Raw genomic sequence first — 21,819 nt, 5'->3', positions numbered from 1 at the left:
AATGGCTTCTTAGAGAAATAAAATTCACTATGAATCAAATAACTCAAAGCTGGTAAGTGGAAATAATATTCAGTTGCACTTTTTCAATCCATCTATTGATACTTAATTTCCTCATACAAAACTGTTTACACACAGCATTATTGGTTTTTGCAATCTTTTTCAGGCTGATTGGTCCTCTACTACTCAGTTTTGTTATACTAAAAACATCCTATAATGCAGATGACATTACTTTTTTTTTCAGTCTGGTATCCTTTCTGAAAATAAGCAATTAGAACTGCACGTTATATTAAAAGCATTTCTGAACCATAGTTTTATACAGTAACATTATGTTATCAGTTTTGTCTTTTACTCCTTTCCTAACACAGTTTGGTTCTTAATGCTAGCAAGTATGGGGCTGATGTTTTCACTGAACTATCATAGCCGAGGACAGGCTCCTGAGATGCAAGGCTGCTTGGCATTCAGTATTACATATGCAAAATTAAGACACATTTTTTTTCCCCACACATGCACAAAATCTACACCAAGTTGTTTGCCGTTTTATTGTCTAATCTTGCAGTACGTCTGCAACCCTTCAGATTTTGCTCCTCATTTTTCGTATCTACTTTATTCAAAATATGCAATACTTGAAAAATTTCATCTGCAATATTAGAAAGTTACTTGCTCCCACAACAACTCACATGTTAAAGAAGAGTCAGTAATCTGGAATCTCTCCCATTTTCAGAGCCTTACGCACTTGGATAGAAGTCCTGAAGTTAGAAAAATACTACAGCTGAATTTTAATACAGGCAGGATGAGTTTTTAAAGCTCACACTATTTCAAGAATACCATACCAATTTCACCATTCCTTTAGGAAAGGGGTGAGCTGTCAGGATCTGTGCAAAGTAAAGATATTCCTTCCAGCTACAAGACATTCAGACTCAAGTGCACAGATGAAATGGACTAGCTTCTCTCAGCTGCATACCAGTGTTAAGATACTGTAATGCTGTTCTCGGTCTTTCTGTCACCTCCCCATAGCTACGTAGGCAAGTATGAAAAGTACTGAACCATAAAATTAAACTAGTCATGCGTATATGAAGGAAGGTACAGAATAGAAGTCATATGATTGGCCCCAAGACCAGCAGTCACTAAGGCCCTACACAAAAGGGCTAAACAAAACTCAAGTCTTTTGTCACTAGGTAAACGTTTACAAGGGCTTCCAAGGCATTAGATATGGGAGAAAACATTTGCAAGTGGAATGGGTTCACGTTAAAACTTTAATACAGACAGTTATACCAAATACTTACAGTACCAGCAAAAACCTCCACATCACCAGCAGCACTTGACAAAAGTGACAGAGGATGAGGAGCCATCTCCCTGGCCTCATGACCTAAACTTTACTATGAGGAGTCCTCAGGCAAGCGATACAATGAAGATTCATTATTTGCAGCTACTGTAGGAATAAGCACATCACAGGTTAGTCAACAGGACTGAGGGACAAATGTTTGAACCCTTGCATACTTTCCATGTGCAGGCAAATGTTTAAGACTGCTATGAAAACAGAACCCACTTAGCTGCCCAAGGAAAAAAAAAAAGCCCATCTACTTTCACACTTGAGAACAGGAAGATACATTCTTCCTCATTTTTACTTATCTGACAAAGTAATTGAGAAAAAACCATTTTATTTCTATATCCATTTATTATTCCAGTCTGTAAAAATATAAGACTAATATACAACTACATCTAGCTTGATTTTGTAAAATCAATCTTCATTCAGTGAGATACCAATGTACATTATACATTAAAGTTGTAAGAAAAATACTGATATTTGACATTTTAAACAAGTTCATTCATGTAAAAATCACATTGCAAGTAAAATTTAATTAGAAAATACATAATATTCACAAAAATACACATGTTAAAGACAGCTTGTGAGAACATTGTCCTACATTTAATTCAGCTGTGGAAAAAAAATATGATTCACAGTTAGGCTTGACTTATCCAGTACCATAGCAGAACTTCAAAGTAAATGCATCTTAATTGTATTAAGAATTTGTTCTTTCTCCTATTAAGGTGCACTTAAATCTCCCAGTCACAAGTAAGGAATGACTTGTACCCCCACTGTGCATGTACACAACATGTAACACTAGTCAAAGGAATTTTAGTTTTTCATTCCATTTTGAAATAATTTGGATACTTATAAATTAATTTATAAAATCTGGATTGAAAATACAATTTACATATACAGGATACTTAATACACAAAGATTACATTAATAGCAGCGTAATATTGTCAATCATGCGTCGCATCCTCACTATCAGTTTTGGATTTTTTTTTTTTTTTTTTTTAGCTAAAGATAAAATCTATATAAAACAGTCAAGCCTTTAAGTATTTTCTTCCAGGGAGAAAATTGTAAAGATGTTAAAAATTTAGGAGGTAGTGAATGAAAGGCTAACAATATCAGCACTATTAAAAAACCTTATACTGAACCCCAGTATCATTTATATATAAAATTAAGTTTAGCTACTCATAATCAACCATTGATCATCCTGAAGTAACAATTTAAAAATATTTCATAATTAACAGTGTACGCATTAGTAAGATATGGAAGAACTTTAGAAACTTTATGGTAACTGCAGCATTAAGCAATTGCATGCTGTGCAGTCTGTCATTGTAACTGTAAATACACAGTTTTAAAAAACCATTTTTAAGTTTATTCTTTAATGTTTTTATCAAGTCCCAAATGCTTTGTTTTACTACACGTTACCAAATTTCTGTAAAACAGAACATGATGTGTGTCAAAAAGAATATTCTCTTACGTTTAGATTAATCAGTTTGCAGGAAAGGTCCCAAGAGATGAATTCTCATGCAATTTAGAGTAGGACCCTAGTTAAATTGCTACAAGTCCTTAATACTGGCATATATATTAAAAATATTCATGCATCTGTTATAAGTACAGATCAGGTAACACAGTGTTTGGCAGCACACTAACCTTGGGTGTTTATACCTAAGCAATAAGTTACCTTGCAACACTAGCATTCTCAGACTCAACCGTCCTGTATAAGTTAATAGCTCAAAACTATTATCCAAGCTGCAAAATACTAATGTACCACATTAGTCCCATAATGTATTTCCACTGAATGAAAACATTACACCTGTATTAAGTGCACTACCAGTTCATTTTCTGTATCTGTGGACCTCATTTCTCATCCAAGTGCCTTTATTCCTTTGATTATTCACAATACATTCAAGTAAACAAAAGGCACAGAAGTGCAAACTAGCGTAATAAATGAAAGTCACCCTCCACTGATGATTTCATACAGGAAGGAAAGTGTTTTGATAAAGAAAAAAAAGACATTTTAAAGTAAACAATCTTCCTTAAATAAAGGAAGTGTAGAGCAGCACTTATAGAAAACATGTATATTCGAAGTCTACATGTTGCAGAATGAACATTTATTTTCCTCATTTCACACTAAGTGGATGTGGTTACTTCATTTTTAATAATTATTAGCAAAATAAGTAAAACACTTCAAAATTCTTGTTCATGTTGGAAAAGATACCAGGGCCTCTCCGTATGCACACTGAAGAAACCATAAATAAATCCAATGAAGCAGAACTCTAACTTGTATTTGCAGAGTGCCATTGTCTGTTATGCTAACTCTCCATAAATGAAAAGGAACACGAATACCTTTCTTGACATCTATGAGACTTGAACTCCAATGGTATTGAAGGCTTGAAAATACTACTGCTCATGAGACACGAATTTAAAATTTGCATTTAGTAAAATTAAACAGCAGTAATTTCTGAAGCAATTTTGTTTACATCATTACAAAAAAAAAAATCTTAACAGTTTTAGCCTCTGATATCCTATAAAGACTTTTACAGATGCCTTAACATTAAACTCACAGCTAGTCTCTTGTTAGTAAAGTTACCAGAGGTAGATGTTTCTTCAAGATAGACTGAGGGGGAAAAAAAGGGGGTTAGTCTCCTTTCCTGCTCATCATATCTCCCCATAGGGTAGAAACAACATGCTTCCAAGAACCTAGACTACTGGGTCTGGTAAGCACAGTACCACAGTACAGAACTGGTAGCATCCTACTTCTTTCTCAGAGGTTGACATAGACTACTGGATCCCTGGTGAGAAGCTCCATCCCATCCTTCTCCCCAGTCCTATTAGTCCCCATCTCATTTTCCCACCACAACTTATGTTCCCAGAGAAGGGTCAGGCTGGGAACTGAGTGCTGAAGTGGTAAAGCAGGAGATAACTAAGAGAGGAAAGGGGAAAATAATGCTAGAAGCCTCTCCTTGCAATTCTTCGAGTAAGTTTGCAGCTGATTACATGCATACTTAGCACTTGCAGTATCAGGACTTGTCAACAGTATTTTGTTTTACATATAGCAACTTCATAATATTCTAAACACCCAGCCAGTGGTATGTAAAAAGATCAGCATTTACAGTTTAGTTCATTATAATGAATAATTTAATATCACATGGCTCAAGCAAGTTCTAGTAAAGCCTTATTCTGATTTAAAACTTTTTTTAAATCCAGGGATTTAATTTAAGCTGTTCTAACTTGTTCAGGTTTGAAGAAAGTAACTTTTTACATAGTTCAGACTGACTACAACAAACTTTTGCTAGTAGAAACCTTTACAGCCTCTACTAGGACTGCGATTTTAACAGATTATGTTATTTTATTTCCATAGCATTAAGTTAACATTTGATTTCTTTGAAATTTACTGGGATTAGCAACTAAATACAATGATATCCTTAAATATTACAAACTAAAACGAGAACAGGTCTTTGATGCGTTAAGTGTTAAGACTTTCACATTTGAATTTCAAAATCATAGTCATTAAAAGTAAGCTTACCTGGCCATTAAAAACAGTAAAGGTGCATAACTAACGAACCTGTGGTTGCACACTCACTTACAAAGGAACAGTCAACTTCAGAAGCCCACACCTTCAAACCCTGACCATTGTCAAGTTGCTGACCACTATCATATATCCCTGTTGCTCAATATGTCAGTCAGGAAACTGGAGCAACCACCAACATCTCTTCCCACCCCACCTCCTGCTTATTTTTCGGTTTCCTCATACACAGAGCCACAGAAACAGCTCTACCAGCTAAACAGCAGCCCCGAACAGGAATGAAGTGGCTAAAGCAGCTCCATCACATGTAAGCAGCACTTCAGATGAACATGAAACCACAGTACATTAGATAGTCAACCTCACACAATAATGGAAGTTTACTTCTATAGAACCAGTAGTATTCTGCATTTAAAAAAAAATAATAATAAAAATCAAGTACCTTTAAAAGAAAGCTCACAGCCATCTCTTAGCTATCCTTCATTTTCAATTTGAATTTTCCTCATCCAATTTCAGTCATTTATCAATTATCTTCCATCTTTGTGAAGTATTTACACTCAAGTGTAGAATTAACTGAAGTTAGTCAACTTACATAATTTTGAACTTCTTGTATTTACTTTTTTCCTTCCTTTTAATCTAACTGCAGTGCTCAGTAGATGGAGAGGTATAAAATGTATTACATATTAAGCCAAATTAAAACATGTATGGCATCCTTACTTAATACAAAGTACACCAACGTAATTTCATAGTGTTATTATAGTTCCATCTTCTTCTAATGACTTAGGGTCTGGATCTTGTACTTCATATTCCATGCTAATGCTGCCTGCTGAATGATTCAAGTTCATCTCATTGGAAGGAAGGAATCCATTTTGCGTTGACTCATGGAGTTCAATTTGCGTCAACGATTCTAGGCTTTCGCTGGTAGGTGCGGCTTTTGGAATCTGCTGTGGCTCACCACTATCTTCAATAATAATGTCCTCTTCATCACTCTCCTCTTCTCCTTGCAAGAAATTTGCTAAAATATTTGGTGTGCTACTTGGAAGGCTAGATTCAGTAGACTGACCAGAGCTGCCAGAAGTCCGACTGTTCCTCACAACATTATTTCTCTGATTTGCTGGTCTTACTGTAATGATCAGGTTACGGCTGTTTGCAATCATCATGTCTGTAACCTGATCAAGGCTTTTTCCTGAAACCTCTATTCCATTCACCTCCAGTACTTCATCATTGACAGCCAGTAAGCCTGTGCTTTGAGCCAGACCTCCGGGGACAAGCCTAGATATGAAAATCCCCGGAACTTTCTCTAATCCATGTGGTGTTACTCTGACACTAGAGCCATCTCGTATATAGAATCCAAGGGGTTTGTCAGTTCCGTATTTGTAAAGTCGTACCCTACGATGGGTTTCAGGAAGAATATCTACATCTATAATAGAAGACACTGGTCTGAAGTCTTGTGGCATGCTAATGACAATGTGTGGTTTCTTCTTGTGATTATCTGGACGTAACACATTTGATAAGACATTTTTCTTCCTTGTCATAGTATCCGTACCAAAGGCACTGTAGTCTGCATCTTCTGTAAGACATAGCACATTGATGATTAGATCACTTTATACGTGGTCCATATCGCATTACTATCATGTTTTGGGTTAGCAGAATGAAATACCTAATCTAGGTGTCTGGCTTGCTACAGTAGAAACATTTCTCTCTACACATGAAACAAAAGCTTTAATGTTATGAGATTCATCAAAGTTTGTAATACTTTTGGTTTCCTTCTACCGAAGGAAAGATAGTACACAAAAAAATTAAAGCAAGTTAGCAGCAGTAGAGACACAAAGAACTATGGCTGCTTGAGAGAAAGGTTAGAATGGAAAGAGTGAGTACATTCCTAGAAACATTTTAATTTTATTCAGAGTAATTCCACTTGTTAGTTTTCTCTCCTCAGGTTTCAGATCATTGGAAAAGAAAGAATGAAAAAGGGAAAGCAGCCAGTGTGCCTATTATTGCCTAGTTCCTGGAAGCTAGCCAAGTGACCTGGATTCAAACTCCAGAAAGCTTATTCCATTCTGCACTCTCTTCCCTGCCCCCATGCAATGTAGGTAAAATGGCTGTGGAGCAGAAACAAAGAGATCCTGCATACAATTACTTCAAGCAAAACTGTTCCTACAGGCAATGCTGTAACTGCCACAATTTGATACAGAAGTATGCAAATGGCTTAGAATTTTAAAAAAGAAAACATATGCAAGTCATACAAATACTTCTAATGGAAGAGAAAACATGTTCTGCGGAAGCAATTCTGATGTCTGAAATGCCTATTTACCAAAGGAAGCTTCCATTTTTCTTTTTAATATGCAGTAACTCTCCAAAAACAATGAACCAAAACACATTCAGATCTGAGCTTCCTCAGATTTTACACTTGTATTTTTGCAATGTTGCATAGATTATTTTTTTTTTCCCTGCAGTGGATAAAAAAATAACAAAGCAGAACTGTTTTGCACTAACCCTGGGACTCAGAGAAGTTGGGATTTCTTTGTATTATTACATTAAGATGCCATTGGTACAACCAAGAAAGTTAAAGAATTGGTATACATTTCAATCTGTGAATTGAAATAACTGTGGAAATGCTATCCTAGTGTGAAATTTCCAGAAAGCTGTCAATTACTGATGAAAAAAGTACACTGTGAGAATCGGTAAGCCAGAAGATTTTTTTTTCACTAGGCTAAGATGAAGATATATGGACATGTACCAATTATATTTGGACTCTTCAGATGCTTTAAGCAAAACAGAACAGAGAAAGTAGTTTTGAAACAATAGTCCAACAATATTCCAGCACGTAATACTAACTCTTCCCTTCCCCAGACATTAGGGCTGCTGAAAACAAGAAGAGTTTTTTTAAGAATAAAAAGATAGGTCTACTAAGGCAGCCTTGGACTTAGTATTCTAAAAGATAAAGGACAATAGGAAAAGAAACAAATTTAAGTTAGCCGACAAAAAACCCAAAGGGATTTATTATAAACTCATATGTTGTGTGTACACAGGAGTAATAAAATAGTTCATCAACATGGTTAAAAAAGTGTCCCGATGATGACCTCATTTAAATGTCTTAATTTTTTTTTGTTTAAAAAAATAATCATACCTTAAGGGAGACAGAGCTGTTTGCTAAAGACAGAACATCTTTTGCTTTAGAGTAAAGTTTACAGATAAAGTTGTTCAACAATTTGACGCAAACGGGAACTATTTCTGAAGACAGCTAAGTCTACACAGCCATACTATACTCTGGAGTTGCTTTTGTGACAAATCTCAGTTACTTTGGGAGGACATGGATGCCTCTGTAGAATATTATATCCACCTTGCATAGTTAATTTTTACTTCTGCTGTTTCTCAGATTTGGCCATCTTTCCATCCAGACTGGAGTTACTAAATGAACAAAGGCAGCACTAACACAAATTCTTCCTCATGTGTTAATTTAGCACAGACAACCCACACTGCTCTCACTTCATGTGAGAAAGTGCATATTGACAGCACCCTAGGGACTTTTCTCTCCCATTTCACTCACCGAGACAGCCTCTGCAAAATCTGCCTCCCTGATGGCTTAGGATCAGCAGGTAAAAATGAAGCTAAATCAAGGACTGGGCCAGTAAGAACAGTGTGAAGTTTTACAAATACAAGTGCAAAGTCCTGCACCTGGGATAAGATAACCAAAGAGCCCAGTACAGGCTGTAACCTGTGTGGATGGGAAGCAGCTTGCTGAAAGGGATCTGGGAGTCCTGGTGGACAAGCTGAACATGATTCAGCAGTGTGCTGCTGTAGCAAAGGCAAACTGGACCCCTGGGCTGCATCTGCAGGGGCATCACTAGCAGAGATAGAGATGTGATCAACCCACTACTCAGCGCTTGCCAGGCTGCACCTGGAGTACTGTGTCTAGTGCTGGTCCTCACAATTCAAGAAAGACGTAGACAGACTGGAAAGGGTCCAAAGGAAGGCCACGAATACGATCAAAGGGCTGGAGAACTTGCCCTATGAGGAAAGACTGAAGGAGTAAGGTGTTTTCTCTCTGAAAAAGAAAAAGCTTGGGGGAACCACACCAGTTATTTTCATTCCAGTACTTAAAGGGTGGCTGTCAAGAGGACAAAGACCCATGGAGAAGACAGGGCAATGGCTATATGTTGTACTGTGAAAGGTTTCATCTCAATGTAAGTCAGTCTTTTTTTTCTTTTTTTTTTTTCAGTGAGAACAATCCATCACTAGAAGAACCTCCACAGGAACGCATTGGAGTGCTCATCACTAGAGGTTTTCAAGATGCAATTGGACAGGGTGCTAGATAATCTCATCTAGGCTCCCTTTCCCATAAAAGGTTGGGTCAGATGATCTTTTGAGGCTCCTTCCAACCTGGGCTGTTCTATAATTCTAGGAATTGTACAAGGAAGAGTAGGAAAGTAAATGCAAGCACAAGAATCTACACTAGCTATGCTTGAGAACATCAGATGATTGTGAATACAGGAAATAATTTTTATTTTATTGTGACATCTGAAAGGTTCTCTCAGAAAAGCATGGAATTACTATTGTTCTTCAGCAAAAGAGGTTAAGGAGAAAAAAAATTGTAATTTAAGGTTAAATTAAAATAACATTAGATGTCAACATCAAGCAAGACAACTTTAGAAATAGCCTAAAATCTGTTCTTCAGATGCCTAAGAGTGTTGTCAGTTGTATTGAAAAGTGAGTTGATTAAAAAACAATCCAACCGCCCAAACCAAAGCATATAACAGGTGGACTATGTCTGGAGCATAACACACGTCCAAAAACGCAAACTTACCATTTTCTCTGTAAAACGCATTTTGGGATATCTAACTGACTGAAGATCAGCCATTAAAAATCCTGTACTCCATTGCTGAAGACTAACATGCTGATTTTTCAGACAACATGGAAGAATTCTTTTAACGTTTGCTTCAAATTTATGATCAAAGAAAAAAGTGTGAGAAGTTTTGCCCTTATCTCTACTGACAACCCATCCAACCAGTTTTAAGTTAGACATCAAGTCGTTACATTGGGAGGATTTTTGCAATTCAATGAGTTGCAATAGCTTCTCTTTTTTTATTTGGAACTACAATCACTTACAAAACAACTTGGAAAGGGCAATTGTGAAATAAGATACTAGAGGGAAGGACCTTGCTTTAAATATCTTTTAGTGTTGAATACAAAGTAACACAATGACAGCAAGAAAAGTGATAGTATAGGTGAAGATTTTAGACAAACAATAGACAACAGTTACTTGAATATGAGAATTAAGAATGTTAATGAGTGCAAAGGTTATTTTTTTAGGTTATGGATTTTCCCCTTCCCCACCAGCAGCTGGTATGCATCTTAGTGATATCAAAAACTACGTAAAAACTTTTTTTGTGCAGTGCATGTCTAAGTAGTGTAGATGTCTGATACTTTAGAATTCTAGTTTTACGGCTGCACAATCAATGGTAAATTCAACAAGACTAAAGTATTCCAAGGACCAGAGAGATATTGCATGGACAAGAAGTGTCATTTTGCCTCATTTAAAAAGCTTCACTTTTTTGGTTTGTAGTGGTGACACATGTTTCCAGACATTTAACACCCCATTGCTCCAGAAGAGCTCTGTTCTTTGGGAAGTTCTCCAGAGAGCCAATGAGTAAGTTGGAAGCATTTCGACTGATTAGTTCCATATTGTTCAGAGCTTAAGCCATATTATGCTTTTTTTTTTTTTAAGAGTAAGCTCATCTAAATAAGATAGGAAAATTGCACATGCACAGTTTATTTGTGCTAACGTGCAAGTTGCTGGTGAAAACTCTAGGATATAGGTACTAATTTATATATTTTATTTATATATTTGTACCAGTGAAGCACTAGGTTTCTACGCTTTCATTACAAGAGTTGGTTTAGAAACAGTACATAGGAAAACAGGCTATCAAAACATTGTCAGAATTGATGTTCTTACAAGTGCTCTTCCACATGCATTGCAACTTTAAAAGGTATTCAGTTTGGTTTTGTTTTTTTTTCCCCTTAAATTCAAAGTGCACACATTTAGATTCTTGTCAAAGAATCAGACAGAGTATCTGGCATTTTACACATTGTCATATTAAATGTGTATCATATTTGACATTCCCAGCTTGTCACAGGGGGCTGTAAAGCTTCTTCACCTGCATAGCAGGCCACATACCAGGATCCCTTTCCTGCCACTCAGGCCTTCTGTGCCTATATGGTGAATTTGGCATGTACTACACAAACATATACATATTTATTACATCCAAGAAGTAGATTTATTGTGTCCTGCAAATGATCACAGTAAGGTTGTGCTCTTTACCCAACAGTTAGACCTAGAACTATTCACATGGCTTTTCACAACTTCCTTCCCTGACAAGAACAGCGAGTTCACAAAAATCATCACCCAACCTGCCTTCCCACAACTACCAGCTGGTAAGGCTTAAAACTTTTGTCCAAATCAAATTTCTCAGTAAAGAAACATGAAGATCAGTTGCAAAAGGACTGGCTTTTAAAGAAATATTATGTCAATATATCTGTATGTGAATTAACAGATTCAAAAGTGCTTTTTAAACAAAAACTAAGATTAAAAAACATTTACTGGAAGAGACATGAACTTTAAAAGTCTTTCAGAAAACATATACAGTCACAAATCTTAACACTGAACTGGTGCTTTTGCTTTTAGAAACTTGCTTCTTATCATGACATATTGAAGTAAAAGCATCCCAAAATTGCAAGTCATATGTCAAAACATTTAAGAAACTATAGAGCACCAGAGGATAGTTGTTTTGCATTGTAACTAGTCTTAGTCTAAAAACCCCAAAGTAGCACAAACCTTAAGATATACAGCTAAAGTTACATAATTTGTGGGAAAAAAGAAATAGTGAAAGGTTGATGGAAACTTACCTCTGCAAATCTCAGCTAAGCAGCATGACTCTGTTTAACCTCTCTTCCACTGCTAAACAAATTTTCTGAAGCAATACTCTCAAGTACAAAAGTATCTTTGTTCTGGCACCTAGCTAATCAGTTTAAAGCTGCAGCAGAAAATATTTTGGCATAAAGCCAAAGGACAAGGTGTTAACTACAGATAGTGTTAAGAACGTCCGCACAGTGCAAGAATGATTTTTCCCCCACCAGTTTCAAGCTCAAGGTGGCACCAATCTGTGTTTACTTATTACATGAAATCTAAAACAAGAGCCCACAAATGCCAAATCTGGTTTCAATTTAACATTGTTCAAGACATATTTTAAATGTTTTCCTGATCCAATTGCAATGCAATGTAGTTACCCCTCAAGAATTAAATTTTCAGAACCCCCGAACCATTAGTACATTTGAATATAGACACAATTTAGCATTTTTTTAAATAAGCCCCAACAAATCTTGTCTCTTTAGTCACAAGTTATAACAAAACATGGTTTTAGGAAACTAACTTATGTTTTTAGGAAGAGGACTCAGAATAGCTAGGATATTCCATAGAGAGCTGTTTAAAAAGCCAACTCCTCTTAGTTTTCACTAAAATAAAGCTTCTGAATGAAAAAGTCTATCTCAAGAGGCACAAATGAATTAACCAAAGAACCCACTTTTTACTATATATAGCCATGTACATGGAGGACTTGCATGAGTTGTATATTGTAATTTAATATCCCGCAAGTTGAGTTTTAGGGACATTATAATGAAATGTATTTTTTATTAAGTTATCATCTCTATTATTCTTGTATTTACAATGCAAAGTCCCCCACATCGAACCGTCCTTCAGGGTCTGTGCGGACTATGTGTCATCTTCCCCCCCCATTTTATCTTCAGCAAGATTTTTCTCACAGACAAAGCGACTCCCATACATCTGGATTTAATCATGATACATCACTTTAACCTTTAAATTCCAGATGTCAACAGTACCTGTTAATCTGTTAAACTGCAGAAATTCCAATAAGCAACCGTTTTCAACAAACTGATAGCCATTCTTGACTTGTGCACTATGAAGGTCCAGTTTAGATTTAGTACTGGAGCAGTTTAAAATATTTTAAAGTAATTTAGTGAAATACAATTAGAAGAGTCTAAGAGGAATAATGTGATTTGCTTTCATTTCATTACAGGATCTCTAGGTTTCTTACCACATTAACGAATACAAATAAATGCTTAGGACAGACAACTTTCTAGCTTTCATAAATCAGGAGTAAAAATCAAACAGAACAGAAAAAGAGTGCTTACTCTTGCATAACAAAACTTCTGAAATTTCAGAATCACATTATTACAATTGTCACGTATTAATAACATTGCAAAAGCATCTTGTTGCTCCCATTTCAACTCCTTAAGGTGTTCCTTGGATGCAATATACTAAGAAGTTAATACTATTTACCCTGGATTTTATTGTACTCTGCTCATACCTTATGTTAGCTTTCCACAAATTGCATGTAGCTTCTAAATAGGTAAGACAGTATAATAAAACTTCCTGTCTTTTAAGACAGCAAAAACTTTCTCTCTTCCCCACAGTGGCTTTTTGCCAGAGATCTTAAATTCCCAACTATTATTGCTGGAAATCCAAAAAAGGCAGAGTTCCATTAGAAAACCCTCAGAAATTTTTCCAGTGATTTAAGAGAATGTATGAAAGCCACAAGAAGCCTTGCATGTGGAAAAGTAACTTATGTCACTTATTAGTTATAGTTCCAACACAGATCAAAGCTGCCCCACCAATAGCAGGTATTTGTTCAGACACTTGATTTTCAATTTCAAAGGTACAGCCAATAAAGATCTGTGCAATCGGATTAATCACACCTAAACAAATATGCTGCACAAATTACAGCACATCTCTAACACCTGCGATTCAACTTTAGTTACAGGCAAGTTATCCCAAATAAAATACAGAATCAAGTTATTTCCTTATTTTCAGTCAAACAAACCTCTGTTTTATATATGGCAAAGATGCTAATGGAATCAAAGCCTCAATTTAATCAACAGAAGTGATCAAAGTGGTTGCAACCAATTCAGAACAAAGCACAGTGCTGGAAGTGCTGGACTCAGATGCCAGCCTGGGTTCTTTTTTCCCTAAAACACTACAGCCAGAAGACTAGTCTCAAAGAGAAGATTACGAGAACTGATACTTTCTACATAAGTTTATCATGCCAATAATTGATTAGCAGGAAAAGCTAAGTGGGCTAATGTCATTTCTAGTTCTGTGCGTTGTATCAATTCTATTACCAATTCCTCATAGTAGAGTAATAAGAAATAATCCATCATGCTTTAAATAAAGGTACAATGAAGGTATAAGGTGCTACGAGTGTAACACTAGTAACAGTCAGCATTAAACATGTAACACTAGTAACAATCTAAAAACATATGGTGTTAAAATATAAACTCAATAATCCCAGGCTGACAAAGTGGCTTATCTGTTCTCGTCATATGGCTACTGTAGGAGATTAAATGGAATCATAGACCTTTTCTACCTCTAGGTTCTATTAGAGCAAATAGTTCATTCCTTTGGCAATTCAGGACTGAAAACATAGGCCTTACTAGAAAGACTATACTATCCTCAACACAAAACAAACACATTTTGCCAGCAACACAGCAGCTGGCAAGCAGACACACTGTTTTTGAATATTGGGTTTTTTTAATCAGGCTGTTGTGGAGCTTATTCATTTTTTGGAGTGGGAAAGTTGATAAAAGCTTCCGATGCCCAAGTATTTTCTAACAAAAATAAGCCTGTCTTAGCAATAACCAGAAACAGTGCACATCTCTATAAAACAGCAAAGCAAGAGGCAGTCTGCCTGCTATTCAAAGATCAGTTGAATCACTTGACTGCCCCATTAAGACAGGAGTCACACATGCATGTGTTCATATATATACACACAAAATGCGTGCATACTCACACCAGTATTCAAGTAAGAAGAAAACTAACAAGTACAGAAATTAAGTTTTCTTGACTTCTCTGGATTAACACAATTGCAAATCACATCATTAGATTCCCCCTTCCCCTTCAGTTCCATATACTGAACACAATCTCCTGAACATGAACAAATACAACTTCAATTTTTTTTCCTTCACTAACAAAAGTAGACCCTAGAAAAAGACAACCAGAATTTTTTGCCTAGAACACATGCTATTTTTAAAGGCAAACCAACAAACTGAGCAGCACTCACATTTGAGGTTTGCTAACTGAAATAAGCTTGTCATTTTGAAAGTTTCAGAATGTTTTATTAGGAAAGTGTGATAAGAGTAGCATATTACAAAGTTAGTCTTTAATTTATACTGACATTTAATACTTCGTGTAATAAGACTTCCAAGATTCCTTTCCAGCCTGTAATGGCCTCTCTTCTTGTCTGATCAAGATCGGAATTTTAAGTGAAAGGCATCCAACATAGAGAGCAGAAAACCCTAGAGGTTCAAAGTTTATTTTCATTTGTTTACACAAAACCAGAAAGAAGCATTTGCTAGAGATTTAACTTGACTTTAACTGAAGTAAAAACAAGCAAAAAAGCACAAGGTATAAATAGGTTGCCCGAGGAAGCTCTTGCAAGAAAGATGAGTTGTGAATACCTTTAATAATCCATAATTATTATGGAATTCAACATGATGAAATAGGACTGAAGGGTTTTTTCCTCCATACGTCACACTGTTTACTGCAACGCAGTAAAACTAGATAAACAGATGATTCACAGATTTCAAGTGCACTTACCTTTTCTCTGAATAAAAATCCTGAGTAAAGGATTGGCTGTGGAAACTGCTTTATGATAATTGTCATCATTATTGATAGGCAGCAGGTCTCCGTGAATGTCCGTATATCCCACTAGAACATCAACGTTTGGTATCTTGTGCACATGCTGCAATAATCCGTAGAACTCCTCAAACTTTCCAGGTTTGGATCTCTCCAGAGAAAATCGTCGAAATTCTGCTCCAAACTACAACAAAATATATCTTACATCATTAATATGGAAATCTAACATGCTCAAGCAATAGAATGATTTGAATGTTAAACCAGAAATGTCATGGAATTGAAAGTGCACTAAAAACTACCACCAATAATTTTGAAGTGGCATAAAAAGGTCAGTTTAAACTGGTTTAGGTCCCCCCCCCCAAAGTTATAAGTATTTTTGATCTTGATAAAACATGTACTTTTGAATATGCAAAAGTTGTTTTCATTGTTCCGTTTAGGTCAAAGCATTCACTAATACAGGAGTTTAATGTTAAAGTGACAAACTAGAGCAAGAATAATTGCAGATTCTTACATGCTTATGAAACAGCCATGCTCTTGGTAAGGGACAGAATTCATACCCAGCATTGATGTTGGTGGCTTAAAAACAAGATGATGATTAACTTCCTATGGTATGTGACTACCTGGAACTTTTTCAAACAAATTTCAGTGCACTTTAGAACAGTATGTATAGATTGTTACGCAGCTATGGTTAGCCTACGCATGACTATTTTTTGGATTCGCAGTTGTTTGGACAAGAAATGAAACAAACACTTGGACCCGAAGACTACAAAGAACGTCTGCTGCTTTTCAGTACAGACTATGTGCAGTAAAGCTTTAGTGAGCTGATCTCAGTCAATTCTGCTCTTACCTAAAGAGATATATGAAGGAGGCAACCAGCCACTACTCCTTAAGAACATTCAGAAGATTTCCCTGCACGATCAAGACTCAAATCTTGATCGCATAGTCTTCTAAAATGTGGTTGTATCCAGGGTATAAAAGAGACAAGATTCAGAAGATATGCAAAAAACTGTTTAATCACTGACACTGTACTGTCAGCAGTAGGATTTCCATTTAGTTGGTATGATCACTCAACAAAAAAAATCCATCTCCCTACTCCACTTGAGCTTCAGCCTCCTAAATCACCTATATAACACTTATTAAAAAACAATGCTAGCAATGATTCAGTGGTGGTAGGCATAAGACTAAACCAGGCACAAATAAAAGAGTAAGCATTTGATGTAGTCTAGACAAATTGTAATTTTAGCATGCATAACTGGTAAAGTTAGTGTTCTGCCCAGCACGGGCAGGACCCAAAAGAAACAGAATATTGGATAAAAAAATTACTCCAAAACCTCCATATCAGGCAGACACAACATACCAAAGATGCTAAAAGGAAATAAGAGATAGAAGCAGCCAGGTTACTAAAAGCAGACCAGCTTGTGTTTGAATTAAAAGGGTAATAAACTAATCGTTAAAAAATAGAAGAAAGTCAATTGGTGGCATTTTTTGTGAATTCTATTGCTGACCTACAGTGAACGTAATTTCTTTAGCAAGTTTAGTTTTAAGCAGAACAGAAGGGCACATGGAACAAAACACTCACTGACTGAAAGTTTGAGCCTCAGTATCACATACTTGGGTATGTGTTACACACAGTAGATGTGAAGCTGCACTTTATTACCAAGCCTCCAGACCAACCATTATCTCACATTTGATTACAAGCTTTCAGAGAATAAAAGCTTTAGAGTTCTCACATACAAACAAAAGAATGAAAATAAGGAGACAAGGACCCCGTTGTTGGCACATTAACACCGTGCTAACTCAAACACAGCATAGCAAAACAAGCTACACCTTCCAACACCCCACCTTCCTCCGAAAGTTTCAAATAAAGGAATTATCTGGGAACATTCCTCTTCTAGAAATACTCCAATTACAGTTACATTAACTAACAATAAGGCATAAGGGATGATTCATACCTGCTTAGAAGCAAAGCAAAGACAAGCCTGCAGGAGGAACTCCCATCACATCAGAAGCAGCACACTTAATCATGACGTCAGCTAAAGACTTTATCCTGTGTCACATATCTTTCTTCAGCTATGTGAAGTATGAATGCCACAGGAATTGTCCACGCACTGCATCAATTTCAATTGTTTGGCTTCGAAAGACTACATAGTTTAAACATAATTCAGTAATAAAAGTTTAAAAAGCCAACAACCTTACTGTCAATTTGGAGTTAATGATAAATCTTATTGCAGCAAGCATACAAAGGGCCAGATTTTCAAATGTTTGATTTTCACTTTTTCCACGTTGCTTTATACATAGTTGGTGCAAACACCAAGAGACTAATAATGTGGCCATTGTTTCCTAACACAGTTTGCCATATGCTCAATATTATTATAAAGCAAATAAAAGACAAAAGTAAAACTGCAATTTCATAGTTTATTTTGACCCCCTGAAATGTTTTCATTTTATATAAAATGTTGTGCTCCATTCGATTAAATAGAAGTTTAGAGGAGATGAAAGACTGGAAGAGACTAACTTAAGAAGAGAAGTCTTCTTGCCACCTGAGCTCTTTACAATTGCATGCTGTTACACTGGTAACTCATCCGGGAAAACACAGTACAAGCTATGTCAGCCAGAAGTTGCTAGAGATACTCACTTAAGTAAGACTTACTTATGAGAAACATCTTTAAGTCCTCTGTAACACAGCATACTGCTGCTATACTGTAAGCCTCCAGCAACAATAGAACATGAACTACAGTAACCATATCTGTCTTATCAGCATATTGGATTTCATTCTGAAAAAAAATACTATTCTAAGTCATAAGTCTAAGTCATAAGACAGACGTAAATTTTACATCTAGAGAACTAGAATTTTATTTTGGGGTTTTCATACCATCACCAGGAGCTCTAGTTTGGGGTATAAAGTTTTATTTTCTATGACAAGAAGAAGAGCTAACTGGAATTAATATACTATGGGGATTCCCCAGGGCAAGTTCAGACCAGTTACCCAAATTGAATAAACTAGACTAACAAAAGGATTTTGCTCATATAACTGCAACTACAGTTGGGCTGTGCTGGCACAGCTTTTGTCAGTTGGGACACAATTATTGATTTGGAGTATCTAAATAAAGAGCTGTACATCGCTGATTAGCCTTCAAAGCCTAGACCACTCCACAGTAATGGTCTCTTCTGCCTCCCACACAAGCCTTTTTTCTTTCTCTTTAGAATTTATTCTTTTCATAAAAGGAAGATGACTCCTATGCTATATTAAATCAAGGTGCTGTTAAATAATGCATTAGCAACAAGTAGTTCTAGGAATGCCTTGAAACCTGCTTCATAATATGCACTTAAGAGAGAGTCCCTATTCATTAGAACTTCTACACTTCTCTGTACAAAGACCAAAAGAACACATCACACAGGTGATCCCTAGATACATTTTAAATCAAGGAAACACACACAGTGGGAGAATAGTAAGCCTAGAGTTCTGGGTTGAAGCAACAAGTATTTTGTTTATAAACACATTGTATGTATTGTTTTAAATCTTGCAAGAACATAAATAAAAAAAGACTTCACCAACCATAGTAACAGCTATGCTTAACCAGTATTTGAAGTCATAGCTACGAGCTATTCCTGTGCTTTCTGGTTTTGTCCACATGAAAGTTAATTTAACACTTCAAAGAAAATCATCATCATTCAAGCTATAGAGACCAACCATAAGTTTTCTAGAAGTTTCAGCACTATGTTATCCTTAAAAAAACCCACACAACACCACAAGTCATGACTGCTTCACCTATACTGCTGCTGTAACACTTGATAAGCAGGAAAGGAAGGTACAGAATATAGACAACACACTGTAGACCAGTTTAAAAAAGCCTACAAGAGACATTTTTCTACCAATGGAAGAAATACATTCCCATGTAGGTAGGCTTGCAATTTGCTTAGACAATGAAAAGGGGATTTTAACTCAAGTTACACACATTTATTTAACTAATAGGTTGACACTCCACCTAATACTGCACATCCAACACTTCTACAGCTGTTAACTGCAGAATGACATGTCAACAAAATACTACAAGTCCAAACCAGAACAAAAACCTAATTTCTTTCAGAACATCAAGTTTTTGTCAGCAAGACTTTGTCTAACCAGCACATGAAAAAAATAACAATAGGAAGAACAGATGCAGATACACCCATGAGAGAATTTACAGAATTGTGCAAACCTTTGACAACAAGAAACTCTTGGTATAAGCCGTAACATATGGATACGCACTCATAAAGCAATTGCCAGCGTAAAATCCTCAGATAGCCTCTAAAAGATGGCAAGCTCTACTTTCAGGTAAGTTAGCCAGGGCTTACCGCTACCAAGTAACACAAGCTATGCTCTACCCCACCAAAAACAAGTACAGAAACACATAGTCGTTAAGCTAAACACACACACACACAAAAGTACAAAAACGGTCGCTAAGTTAAACGAATGTACTCTTTTTCTAATTCAGACAAAGAACAGGTTTTGGAGTTTGAATCCTAACTCCCAAGTATCTCTTTTGGCCCAGATATCCCAAACATCTACCCCTCCGGAGGTTTTTTAGCCTACGCAGAAACGAAGGGGCCAACTCCACTAACCTGTTTTCGTAAAACTCTTCAAAAATACTATATTCCCCCCCCCCCCGCCCCCCGCAGACAGCGCACCCAGTAAGCGACACCACCACCGAACCCTTGTAACAGCCCCGCAGCCCGAGGACACCGGGGGCAGCCGGCTGGCGCGGGGGTCCGGCAGCCGGGGAAGGGAGCCCGTCGCCAGCCGCAGCCCGGCGACCACCGCCGCCTCCCTCAGCCCGGCGGCCTGCGGGGCTCCCAAGCGACACCGGGGCCGTGCACCGGCGGACGCCGGCCCCTCGCCCCCGGTACCACCTCCGGCAGGTGAGTCAGCAGCTCTCCCTGCCTCCCGTCCCCTCCGCCGCCCTCCCCCGCTTCTCACCGCTCTTCTCCACAGCGACGCTACCACCAGACGCCCCCGCAGGGCAAGGCCGGGCCAGGCCGGGCCGGGCCGGCTCTCTTCCCCGCCTCGCCGCCGCCCGCGGCCCTCAGGCGCGGTGGCCAGCACCCACCTTACTCTTCACCTCCATGGTGCCCAGGCCCCGGCTGCCCGCCGCCCCGCGGTGAGGCCGGTTCATGCCGCCGGAGGGTCGGTGTCTCCTCTCCCCCTTCTCTCTCTCTTTCTCTCCCCCGGGTGCCCCCGAGCGCGCTGCGGGAAAGGGGGAGAGAGGCGGAAGGGGATGGCGAGCGGCGCGGCCCGAAGCCAACTAGCCCCCGGCAACCGCGGCCGCTCCGCCGGCTCCTGCCGCCCCGACGCCTCCGCCCTCAGACAGGGGGGAGTGGGCGGGGCCACGGCGGCTCCTGGCACCTGCCGCGCCGCCGAGCCAGCGGCCAGCGGCGGGGGCGGGGCGGGGCGGGGCGGGGCGGGGCGGGGCAGCCGCGCTGCGCCGCCACAGCGCCTGCGCCGCAGGGAGGGGCGCTGGCCGGCGGAGGGCGGGGCCGCGCACCTGCCGCTGGCGAGCATGCGCAGTCGCCGGCCGGGGAGAGGCGGGGGGGCTGCGCACCTGCGGCTGAGCTCGGCGGGGTTCCAAGATGGAGGCGGCCGCCCGGCGCGGGTGAGGAGAAGGAGGAGGGGCTGTTGTGGGATGAGGAAGTCTTTTTTTTTTTTTTTTTTCCTTCCTTCTCCTCTAGGGAGCAGGTGCGGGATGTGTCTCGGCAACCTTTGCCCTGGAGCAGCCCGGGTCTGGTGTGTACACACAGGGCTGCCGTGGCTGAAGCGCGGTTTCCCGCCTTCTCCTCAGGCGCCTCAGCGCGTCGCCCCCCGTGATGAGGCCGGCCCGGCCTCAGGCTGCGCCCCCCTCGCCGCGGGGAGCCACCAGCCCGCACCTCCTCGCCCTCTCACAGCTCTGGGGAGGCGGGTCCGGCAGCCCGCCAGGCCTCGGCGGCTCGTAGCCTCGGTGCTAAGAGCCCCCGGGGCCGGGCTGCCCTGGAGGCGGGTGGCACCCAGAGACCTCGGGCATCTTGGGATCCTGCGAACTGAACGCAGAAAGTGCAGCAGTGTTAGTTTATGTATTGACAGGTCACGTAAATGTAAGCCTAGGTCGGGCTGAAAATTTGGACTCTCTTACTCTTGGGATGCATCTGTATGCCCATCCAGGGCGTGAAGATGTTTGTGGGGTTTGTTTTCGTTCTAACCACGAATAATATTGCAGCATCCGGTAACATGTCAGAGTGGTTGTCTTAGGTATCCTTCTT

At 38.8% G+C, this 21,819-nt stretch overlaps 1 protein-coding gene across 1 annotated transcript; it reads right to left on the bottom strand.

The window, feature by feature from the left end:
• Nucleotides 1–1,662: 1,662 nt before the first annotated feature.
• Nucleotides 1,663–20,931, bottom strand: PARD6B (par-6 family cell polarity regulator beta). The gene is made up of 3 exons (XM_075019297.1): nucleotides 20,637–20,931; nucleotides 15,511–15,733; nucleotides 1,663–6,411 (listed from the first exon to the last, which is right to left on the bottom strand). The coding sequence occupies exons 1-3, from the start codon at nucleotides 20,700–20,702 to the stop codon at nucleotides 5,585–5,587; spliced, it is 1,116 nt and encodes a 371-aa protein (XP_074875398.1). The 5' UTR covers nucleotides 20,703–20,931; the 3' UTR covers nucleotides 1,663–5,584.
• Between the last annotated feature and the right edge of the window lie 888 nt (nucleotides 20,932–21,819).

Source organism: Buteo buteo, chromosome 2 (genome assembly GCF_964188355.1).
Source record: "Buteo buteo chromosome 2, bButBut1.hap1.1, whole genome shotgun sequence".
Classification (NCBI taxonomy): domain Eukaryota; kingdom Metazoa; phylum Chordata; class Aves; order Accipitriformes; family Accipitridae; genus Buteo; species Buteo buteo.
Note: the sequence above shows the minus strand (reverse complement) of the source record. Positions and strands in the feature narration are given on the sequence as shown.

Coding starts and splice junctions, on each gene's coding strand:
- PARD6B (XM_075019297.1), bottom strand. CDS start 20,702: ATGAACCGGCCTCACCGCGGGGCGGCGGGCAGCCGGGGCCTGGGCACC. Junction 15,734..20,636: donor CCATGGAGGTGAAGAGTAAG/GTGGGTGCTGGC, acceptor ATTTTGTTGTAG/TTTGGAGCAGAATTTCGACG. Junction 6,412..15,510: donor GATTTTTATTCAGAGAAAAG/GTAAGTGCACTT, acceptor TATGTCTTACAG/AAGATGCAGACTACAGTGCC.